Raw genomic sequence first — 11,495 nt, 5'->3', positions numbered from 1 at the left:
CTAAGTGTCTTTTCAATTTTGTGAGCATGATATTATATTCATGATACAAATATCCATAAATTTGATGACAATTTTATATGTGTCTACTTATATCTACTTATACTTTAACATATTTTGAGAACAAATTTCTACCCAGCAAAAAGCAAAACCAGCACCTTGTAAAATATTAATTATATTGTTAGTCCTGATTCTGAACAATTAAACTGTCCGCTGTTCTTTATTAAAGTCCTTCAGGTCCCACAGATTCTTTTTCAGCATTTTTGTGTATTTGAACCCTTTCCAACAATGACTGTGATTTTGTGATCCATCTTTTCACCCTGAGGACAACTCATAGACTGCATAATTAAGGGACACATATGCAACTATTGCAGTTGGTTCAAATGCTCACTGATGCTTCAGAAGAAAACAGTGCATTAAGGGTGAAAACTTTTGAACAGAATGAAAATGTGTACCCTTTTCTTATTATGCCTAAATATCATGTTTTTTTTTTCATTTACTGATCTTCAGAAGCTCCAGAAGATACTTACATGTTTCACAGAAGACAAAATGCATTGTGTTTCCTTCTGAAGCATCAGTGAGCGATTGAACCATCTGTAATAGTTGCATATGAGTCCCTCAGTTGTCCTCAGCGTGAAATGATGGATCTCAAAATCAAACTGTCATGTTCACTGATGCTTCAGAAGGAAAAACAATGCATTAAGAGCCAAGGGTGTAAACTTTTGAAAGGAATGAGGATGTGTACATTTTTCTTATTTTGCTTAAATATCTTTTTTTTTTTTTTTATTGCTGCTCTTTAGAAGCGACAGAAGATACTTATATGTGCCCCAAGAAGAGAAAATAAGTTAAATTTACCCTGATCTTCATATTCAAAACGTTTTCACCCCCCAGCTCCTAATGCATAATTTTTCCTTCTGAAACATCAGTACACGTTTGAACTTTCTATAATAGTTGCATATGAGTCACTCAGTTGTCCCCAGTGAAAAAAAGATAGATCTCAAAATCAAAGTCATTGTTGGAAAGGGTTCAAATACACAAAAATGCTGAAAAACCAAAGAATCTGTGGGACCTGAAGGACATTTTTGAAGAACAGCAGGCAGTTTAACTGTTCAGGACAAACAAAGAACTCATTAACAACTATCACTAAAGTAACATAACATTGATTTTATATGATCCCTTTTATTTTGGTAAAATAAATAACATTTTGATGATTCTGCAAGGTGTATGTATACTTTTGACTTCAACTAGATCATTCCTCGTGTAAAATCCCAATGCATGAAGACATGCACAGAGACATACTGCAGTAAATAAACACACCCTCCAATTTGACTATCCATTTTCCAGAAAGTTCAATATTAGCTACAGAGAGGTGGAGATGCATACATAGTCACGCGTCTACGTTATGGGGGTAGCGGTCAAAACAGTGACTTGTTAATCTAATTATGAATTTGAAAGTATGAGGGAAACGCCTGAGAGCGTATTTAAGAGGCGGTATCAACATCAGTGAGGACAAACTGTTCTTCTGCAAACACTGACGTCTGCAACAACAGGTGAGGTCGGTTTACTTTAGCATTTGCAGCGCAAAACTACATGATAGCTAATTACTAAAACGTATAAAGAACACTTTTTATACTGCAACGACACGACAAAAGGTTCCTTATCGTCAACACTGTGCACATTCGCGGTGTGGACAAAGTCGTGTCGTCTTACCTGTTCTTGCGGGATCTGTTTATTCTACTGACTGAACGCAGGTAAAGGGTACGGATCCCCGCGTCCAAAACAAGTATTTTTTTTTTCATTCAACGTTGTAGTTCTCCTCGGTAAATCATAAAAGTGAAAGTGGACAGAACAACAGTAGTAGGAAAACAACATTTTTTTTTAGCTTTGTTTACAGTTAGCTTTCACTCTCAACAATATGAAATTCGCCAAAATATGCTGCCATAGTTACAGTTCTGACATAAAACGGACACCGCTGTCGTTACATTTTTAAAAGAAAAATAATTTTAACCACTACATAGATTTTTAAGGCGTTTTACGACGTTTAAAAAAACGTTATTTTGTCCAGAATAATGACAAGATTTTTCTGAAGGAAATGCGAGTAGTGCTGGTTTGTGAAAAAAAAAAAAAATAAGTTGCTAGGGGATGCTACAAAAATATTTTTTCAGGGTTTTTTTTTTTTTTGGTGGAAAATATTTAATTAGTTGTTGTTGCTATAACTTGTACTAGACTGCTGAGTCCATATGACCATTGTATGTTTCTTTTTTCAGACACTGGCTGCCAGGTGGTGGTGACAGTTGCTCATTGGCCAAGAAGCTGCATCTTTCTGCAATGATGGGGGAGAGAGAGGCTTGCTTGTTTTCCCCTGTTGTTCCTGCTGGGACCTGGATTAAACACTGCCTGTCCGGTCACTTCAGGCCTAAACACTCACTGGAGGAAGGTTGCCAAAGTGACCACTGCTCATCACACCCATTTTGCACTAGAAAGAGACTTGCAGTGGCCCTTCTGGTCATTTTGGCTTTGGTTGTAATGATGCTGCTGCTACTGTTGAATTATTATTGTATTATGGTCTGGCACCTGTGTCGAAATGAAGATTTTGTCCCCCCAATATTTCAGAACACCACGCCAGAGATGGACTGGCAGGACTGAGAGACATTTGATTGCTTTTGTTCTTAATATTTGGTGCGTCCATCTAGGACACATTTATGTGTTATATGTGTTATGCTGCTGTGTTTTGTTTGATGAGCTAAAATAACACTGAACATTTCCAGTGTGAGATTTTTCCATGTTTGGAAATTATTCACGCTGTCAGGTTACTCAGTTCCTGAACTTTTAGTTTTGTATTTATTTGAATGACTTCCTAGGTTTGCCATTACATTGAAAATTATGTGTATTTTAATTTGCAGAATCACTGTATTATCCATCTATGTTAATCTTTATCTCGTGAAGCTTGAAAGAGTTAAATACTGTTCATATAAATAGTTCTTGTTTGAACTTTGCGTGCTTGTGAATCTTTAAACTTGAATGTTTCATGAGAAATGTTTTTCATTCTGCTTTCAAGCGAATGCAAACATACACAGATCTAATATCACTTAATACATGCTTTTATTGAACAGACTGTATTGTAAACAGTAAATCAAAAACATAACCTTTGCCGTATTTTTTGAGATCTGGATTTGTAGTCATTCTGTTTTCTCATAAGCATAACTGCTCATTCATTCGAGTGGACATTCATTTTCTCCAAAATGCAGATTATGTCACACATTTTCCTCCACAGAGTTCTCCTTTTGAATACCAAACAGGAAATTCTTACCACATGAAGAGGAGTGCATTGTGGATACAAAGTAGGCTTGTTAATGCAGTGGGCCTCTGCTCTTGGCAGGAATTATCCTATTCAGAGGCAGTGGACATTGAAAGAAGAGAAACCTTGTAAAAAAAAAACTTTAGGAGTCACATTTTAAACAGATGATGGAAGACGATTTAGGAATGTTTGGACCACTCCCTCATTTTACAAAAAGGTCATAATTAGTGCAGAACATTGTGTTTCAACAACAGCTATTCTATCAGTTATCAGTTAGTATCATCTATCTACAGTTGAAGTCATAAGTTTACATGCACCTTGCAGAATCTACAGAATGTTAATTATTTTACCAAAATAAGAGGGATCACACAAAATGTTTTTTTTTTTTTTTTTTAGTACTGACCTGATAGATATTTCACATAAAAGTAGTACAAAAAGTAGTCAACAAGAGAAAACAATTGTTTAATTTATAAAAATTACACGGTTCAAAAGTTTACACACACTTGACTCTTAATACTGTGTTGTAACCTGAATGATCCACAGCTGTTTTTTGTTTTTTTAGCGATGATTGTTCATGAGTCCCTTGTTTGTCCTGAACAGTTAAAACTGCCTGCTGTGCTTCAGAAAAATCCGTCAGGTCCCACAAATTCTTTAGCTTTTTAGCACAACTGAGGGACTCATATGCAACTATTACAGATGGTTGAATTGCTCACTGATGCAGGAAACATGATGCATTTTGTCTTCTGGGAAACATGTAAGTATTTTCTGGAGCTTCTGAAGGGCAGTACTAAATGAAAAAAAAAAGATATTTAGGCAAAATAAGAAAAATGTACACATCTTCTTTCTGTTCAAAAGTTTTCACCCCATGGCTCTTAATGCATTGTGTTTCCTTCTGAAGCATGAGTGAGCTTTTGAACCTTCTGTAATAGTTGCATTTGAGTCCCTTAGTTGTCCTCAGTGTGAAAAGATGGCTCTCAAAATCATACAGTCATTGTTGGAAAGGGTTCAAATACACAAAAATGCTGAAAAACCAAAGTATTTGTAGGACCTGAAGGATTTTTCTGAAGAACAGCAGACAGAACACTTATGAACAACTATGACTAAACAAACAAAAACACAGCTTTTGGACTATATGTAAATGTCTTTCATGTGAAATATCTTATTCAGGTCAGTACTAAATAAAAAAAAATAACATGCATCTTGTATGATCCCTCTTATTTTGGTCAAATAATTAACATTCTGCAGATTCTGCAAGGTGTATGTAAACTTTTGGCTTCAACTGTATATTTGCAAATAGTCTTTATAACAATGAAACATGTACAACTGAAAAATTGGTATTTCTTAATATACTACAGAAACTCCTTAAGCAGTTGAAGCAGTAAATTCTTGTAGACTCTATTATCATTATTTAGACCCTAAAAGAAATGGTTCTAATGTTACTGTTTCTATCAGAGGGGCTTCTTTGCACAAGAGAAGTCTGTTCTCTTGTGAAGGAGCAGGATGGGCGGAGGGGTTTCCCTTGGTTCTTCACAATCAATTACATCAGGCAAACCCCAACTTCACTGATGGATAAACTCTTTGTTAAGTTTCTTGTCTCAGCGGCGATCTTTCTGTTTGGAATTGTGTCTATTCTACTTCTTACAGTATCTATACATGAAATGAGAGAGCCACCAGAGTTCATGGTAAGAATGATTACGTCTATGTTCTTTTGTGTTCTCTCTCTCTTTCTCTCACTCACTCTGTCTATCTTTCTTTCTTCTTATTGCATTTTACACAGTGCACGGTTTTGGCAAATCATACAAAGAGGAATTGTGCTGTTTTTGTGGACAAATAAAAAGCCTGAAATGTTGTGCGCAGCTAGTAGAGTAATGTTTAATAAATCTCTCTTAGTTTGGAATAGTGAATTTATTGTGCTTTTATATTCAGCTCTGCCTCAGGTACTTAAGAATCCATATCTAATCACTTGATTACAGACAGCAACATTAAAGCTAAAGATCATATTGTGAACCACCAGTAATAATTAGTCTCTAAAATTACATTATAACCAGGTACAGTGTATTTAAGGAGTTTTTGAGCTGTGTGGATGTTAGCCTTCACAAGGTAAACATACAGAAAGGTCATTTTGTTCCTATTGGGAACCCTGGAACAAATGAAGACGCAGACTCAGGATAGTTTGTTATGCCAGAAACGTCTGGGAATTGCATCTCCAGGAGTGTGTCATCAGGCAACAGGTACGTGTTAACCCTTGGGAGCCGTGGGTAAATAACTGTGTAACAGGTCACAGAAACACACAGTATGTACAAAATATTAGAAGTAACTGTAGTGAAAATATGATGGTTATCTCAAAATATGTGGTTGCAGTGGTTTCTGCGAATAAATCAATTCAAAACATCTGTTAAGTTTTACTTTTGTTTGAGATAAAAAAAAAAAAAAAAAAACAAGGACAAGGACAATGTATGCTGATCACATTCTAAAAAAAATCTCTTGCAGTATGGGGTTGTGCTGGATGCTGGCTCCTCACACACTGCCTTGTACATCTACAGATGGCCTGCGGACAAGTTAAATGGCACAGGCGTGGTCACCCAGCATAGCGAGTGTCATGTCAAAGGTCAAAGGACTTGCTGAAATATCTAACATTTTTAGCTAGATTAATGTTAGAGATATTTCCCATATAGATAAACATCTAAAGCAACAACAAAGCATCGATATGCATGGTATGATACAAAATATATACATAGTTAAGATTAGGTAAGATTTCTGCAAAGTAGTAATAAAAATAAATCAAATAGCATAATATTAATTTTTAAAAAATGCAGGAGGAGGAATCTCTAGTTATGCTGGGCAGCGGGGTGAAGCGGGCCGCAGCCTTGAGGAGTGCTTGAAGCAGGCCATGCGGGACATTCCCCCAGACAGACATCACCGCACCCCTGTGTATTTAGGAGCTACTGCTGGCATGAGACTTCTGAAGTGAGTGTGTTTTTTCCTGATATGTTGCTACATGTAGTTTGGAATTGTTTTATGCATACAATGGCCACATAAAAAAAGAAAGATATACAGTCGTTGCCAAAAGTTTTGAGAATTACATAAATATTGGAAATTGGAAAAGTTGCTGCTTAAGTTTTTATAACAGCAATTTACATATACTCTAGAATGTTATGGAGAGTGATCAGATGAATTGCATAGTCCTTCTTTGCCATGAAAATTAACTTAATCCCGAAAAAAACTTTCCACTGCATTTCATTGCTGTCATTAAAGGACCTGCTGAGATCATTTCAGTAATCGTCTTGTTAACTCAGGTGAGAATGTTGTCGAGCACAAGGCTGGAGATCATTATGTCAGGCTGATTGGGTTGGAATGGCAGACTTGACATGTTAAAAGGAGGAAAGAAACGTGTGCAGCCATCGTTGCGTTGCATAAAAATGGCTTCACAGGCAAGGATATTGTGGCTACTAAGATTGCGCCTAAATCAACAATTTATAGGATCATCAAGAACTTCAAGGAAAGAGGATCAATTCTTGTTAAGAAGGCTTCAGGGCGTCCAAGAAAGTCCAGCAAGCGGCAGGATCGTCTCCTAAAGAGGATTCAGCTGCGGGATCGGAGTGCCACCAGTGCAGAGCTTGCTCAGGAATGGCAGCAGGCAGGTGTGAGCGCATCTGCACGCACAATGAGGCCAAGACTTTTGGAAGATGGCCTGGTGTCAAGAAGGGCAGCAAAGAAGCCACTTCTCTCCAAAAAAAAAACATCAGGGACAGAATGATCTTCAGCAAAAAGTTTGGCGAATGAACTGCTGAGGACTGGGGCAAAGTCATATTCTCAGATGAAGCCTCTTTCCGATTGTTTTGGGCATCTGGAAAAAGGCTTGTCCGGAGAAGAAAAGGTGAGCGCTACCATCTGTCCTGTGTCATGCCAACAGTAAAGCATCCTGAGACCATTAATGTGTGGGGTTGCTTCTCATCCAAGGGAGTGGGCTCACTCACAATTTTGCCCAAAAACACAGCCATGAATAAAGAATGGTACCAAAACACCCTCCAACAGCAACTTCTTCCAACAATCCAACAACAGTTTGGTGAAGAACAATGCATTTTCCAGCACGATGGAGCACCGTGCCATAAGGCAAAAGTGATAAGTGGCTCGGGGACCAAAACGTTGAAATTTTGGGTCCATGACCTGGAAACTCCCCAGATCTTAATCCCATTGAGAACTTGTGGTCAATCCTCAAGAGGCGGGTGGACAAACAGAAACCCACTAATTCTGACAAACTCCAAGAAGTGATTATGAAAGAATGGGTTGCTATCAGTCAGGATTTGGCCCAGAAGTTGATTGAGAGAATGCTTTTTTCATTAACCTCCAAATACCTAATTTCTCCATATTTTTTTCCAGAATTGCCAATCCTGACAAAGCATCTCAGATTCTTCAAGAAGTAAAACAAAAAATCAAATCCTTTCCTTTCAACTTTCGAGGAGCAGTAATTTTGAGTGGTCAGGAAGAGGGGGTTTACGGTTGGGTCACTGTCAACTACCTCCTTGAAAACTTCATAAAGGTACTTTCCTGTCAAAAAACTGTCCATAAATTAATTATACTTAAGCTTGGTCGTTTATTATCATCATAGACATTTAAGTATTAAGCCAATGTTGTGGTTTATGGTAGTTTCTCAACTGCTTGGGCCATCTAGTGGCCATTTTCTTTCTTTCTTTGCTCATTTCCACACTTTATAGTATGGCTATGTAGGCCGCTGGCTTAACTCTGGCAGAAAAACAGTCGGAGCGTTGGATTTAGGTGGGGCGTCCACACAGATCACCTTTGAGACCCCAGAGACTGTTGAGAACGAGTTGAACCGTATGACCTTGCGGCTCTATGGCCAGGAGTATTCCCTCTACACACATAGTTATCTGTGTTATGGTAAAGAAGAGGCTCTCCGTCAGATCCTGGCCTACCTGATTGAAGTATGATATTTTGCATCACAATTCGATAATACCTCAATGTATATATGTGACCCTGGATCACAAAACCAGTCTTAAGTAGCACGGATATATTTGTAGCAATAGCCAAAAATACACTGTATGGGTCAAAATGATCGATTTTTCTTTAAAGCCAAAAATCATTAGGATATTAAGTAAAGATCGTGTTCCGTGAAGATATTTTGTAAATTTTCTACTTGGAGAACATTTTCTCAATATTTAGATTTTTTACACCCTCAGATTCCAGACTTTCAAAATAGTTGTATCTCGACCAAATATTGTCTTATCCTAACAAACCATACATGAGTGAAATTATCTTATTCTAATAATCTTATTTATTATGTTTTAGATGATGTATAAATCTCAATTGCAAAAAATTGACCCTTATGACTGGTTTGTCATCCAGGGTCACATATATACTGTATGTAAACTATATTTTTAGTTTTTTTTGTTCTGTCACAGTTTACACTCATCAATTATGTTTTTAGTCCCAGGGTAATGCTAGCAAAGTGTACAATCCCTGTTACCCATCTGACTTCAGGGATGACTTCAAGCTGGAGAAAGTGTTTGACTCGCCTTGTACAGCGTCTAAGAGACCCAAACCTTACAACCCTCATTCCTGGATCAGGGTTCAAGGCACCGGGGACTACCAAAGCTGCCTTGGCAACACTTCTAATATATTTTCCTTCCAGTTATGCCGCTTTTCTCAGTGTTCTTTTAATGGAGTTTTCCAGCCCAACATCAGCGGGGGCTTCATGGTGAGAGGCTCAGATATGGACAAAGTGGAACATATGAGTTGAATAGAATACAATCTCATGCATTTCTCTTTCTTTCAGGCCTTCTCAGCCTATTTCTTCACTCACAGTTATCTCCAGCAAAGTACAGGGATGAAGATCACCACCTCTGCCCAGCTAGAGGAGGCTACCCAAGCTGTGTGCAATATGACCATAGAAGAGGTATAATTGTTGAGTGTGTGTGCATGTGTGAGTTTTTCTACAATCTGCCAATAAATTAATCTTCTGTTCATTATAGATGACAAAGAAAGCTCCAGACTTGAAAAAATACCTGAAGGATTATTGTGCTGTCGCAGTGTATATACAAGTCCTTATGCTTAGGGGTTATAACTTTGATGAGCGTTCTTTCCAAAATGTTGCTTTTCAGAAAAAGGTGAGTTTACTTGACAGAAACACTATAACTGATAAATAATTTTTAAAGTTCCTGCTGAATAAAATGCAAATTGTGTGAATGTGAAGTATGCAAAAACACAAAACCACGCTTTCAATCTCTACTACATGTATTTTACAGGCAGGTGAGGCGTCTGTGGGCTGGGCTCTGGGTTATATTCTTAGCGTGAGCAGCCTTCTTCCAGAGGAACCTGCGGGCTTCAGAAAGGGACTGAGTCCTGCAGCATGGACTGGCTTGTTGATTCTCTTAACTGTCCTCCTCACTGCCACCTTCTGTTACATGGCTGTCCAAGTGATTCGGAGGAAAAAGAGTAATGAAGGTGTCTCATAGCTCACTGCTATGCTGACAGATGTTCTATGTCTCTTTCTAAAAGACACTCCACAAAAATGAAATGTTTACATGTTTAATGCATTCGTACTATAATGTCTGTGCTAATATTGTGTGTAATTTAACAAAAAATAACATTTGTTTGTTTTGTCACTGACAACAAACTATATGAAAATTAGGAAATTAAAATAATGAGGCACAAAATGGTATACTATGGTACAGTTGAGGTCAAAAGTTTACATACACCTTGCAGAATCTGCAAAATGTTAATTATTTTACCAAAATAAGAGGGATCATACAAAATGCATGTTATTTTATTATTTAGTACTGACCTGAATAAGACATTTCACATAAAAGTCATTTACATATAGTCCACAAGAAAAAAATAATAGTTACATTTTAAAAAATGACCCTGTTCAAAAGTTTACATACGCTTGATTCTTAATACTGTGTTGTTACCTGAATGATCCGCAGCTGTTTTGTTGTTTTTGTTTAGTGATAGTTGTTCATGAGTCGCTTGTTTGTCCTGAACAGTTAAACTGCCTGATATTCTTAAGAAAAATCGTTTAGGTCCCACAAATTCTTTGGTTTTTCAGCATTATTGTGTATCTTTCCAACAATGACTGTCTGATTTTGAGATCCATCTTGGATCCATCCATATGCAACTATTACAGAAGGGTTAAACACTCACTGATGCTCTAGAAAGAAAAAAGCATTGCATTAAGAGCCAGGGGTGACAACTTTTGAACAGAAGACACTTGCATGTTTCCCAAAGGACAAAATAAGTTACATTTACCCTGATCTTCAAATTCAAAAGTTTTCACCCCCTGGCTCTTAATGCATTGTGTTAACTTCTGAAGCATCAGCGAGTTTTTGAATTTTCTGTAATAGTTGCAAATCCCTCAGTGTGAAAAGATAGATCTCAAAATTAGACAATCATTGTTTGACTGTTCAGGACAAACAAGGGACTCACAAACAGCTATCACTAAACCAAAAAAAAAAAAAAAAAAAACACAGCTGTGGATCATTCTGGTAACAACACAATATTAAGAATGAAGTGCATGTAAACTTTTTAACAGGGCCATTTTTATAAATTCACCTATTATTTTCTCTTGTTGACTATATGTAAATGTCTTTTAAATAACAATAACATGCATTTAGTATGATCCCTCCTATTTTGATAAATAATGACCATTTTGCAGATTCTGCAAGGTATATGTAAACTTTTGACCTCAACTGTATATCTGATACCAGCACTGTACTATGGTACCTTCACAGCAAGATTGTAACTATTTTAACAGATTTCAGCAGATTTCATCTGTTTCTCTTGTGTGATTTCAACTGTATTCAAGGAATTATATGTCTTTTTCATGAGGACTGACTGTCTCTAAGTGTCTTCAGTGAGCCAGAAGTTATGTATCTCTATTTTTGGCCAGTTCAGATTTGTCTTCAGTTAATGTACAAAAAGAAATTCATGACATTTTATCTGTTTCTCAGACTGAAGGAATAAAACCATTATGTTAATAATTCACTGACCTAAATTCATTTCAGTTTCAGGTATAAATTAAACTATACTTCATTTACAATTTAACATAAATTTAGGCTATAGTTAAACTTTTCTGAAATGACAGGAAAATTAATGATTGCATGCACTGTTTAAATGAGGTCCTATTTTATTTCATTATGATTCAATGGTAATAAAATCTTCTTTTTTGGCAGAAAAGGCTTGC

The 11,495-nt window shown here is 36.9% G+C and overlaps 1 protein-coding gene across 1 annotated transcript; it reads left to right on the top strand.

Annotated features, from left to right (window-relative positions):
• Positions 1-4,827: 4,827 nt before the first annotated feature.
• LOC141292425 (ectonucleoside triphosphate diphosphohydrolase 2-like) lies at positions 4,828-11,447 on the top strand. The gene is made up of 9 exons (XM_073824441.1): positions 4,828-4,977; positions 5,786-5,903; positions 6,112-6,262; positions 7,676-7,835; positions 8,011-8,238; positions 8,742-9,011; positions 9,090-9,209; positions 9,286-9,420; positions 9,559-11,447. The coding sequence occupies exons 1-9, from the start codon at positions 4,861-4,863 to the stop codon at positions 9,766-9,768; spliced, it is 1,509 nt and encodes a 502-aa protein (XP_073680542.1). The 5' UTR covers positions 4,828-4,860; the 3' UTR covers positions 9,769-11,447.
• The last annotated feature ends 48 nt before the right edge of the window (positions 11,448-11,495 follow it).

The sequence above is a fragment of the Garra rufa genome, chromosome 19, assembly GCF_049309525.1.
Source record: "Garra rufa chromosome 19, GarRuf1.0, whole genome shotgun sequence".
NCBI classification, from domain to species: Eukaryota; Metazoa; Chordata; class Actinopteri; order Cypriniformes; family Cyprinidae; genus Garra; species Garra rufa.
The sequence above is the reverse complement of the archived record's forward strand: the minus strand, read 5'-3'. Positions and strand labels throughout refer to the sequence as shown.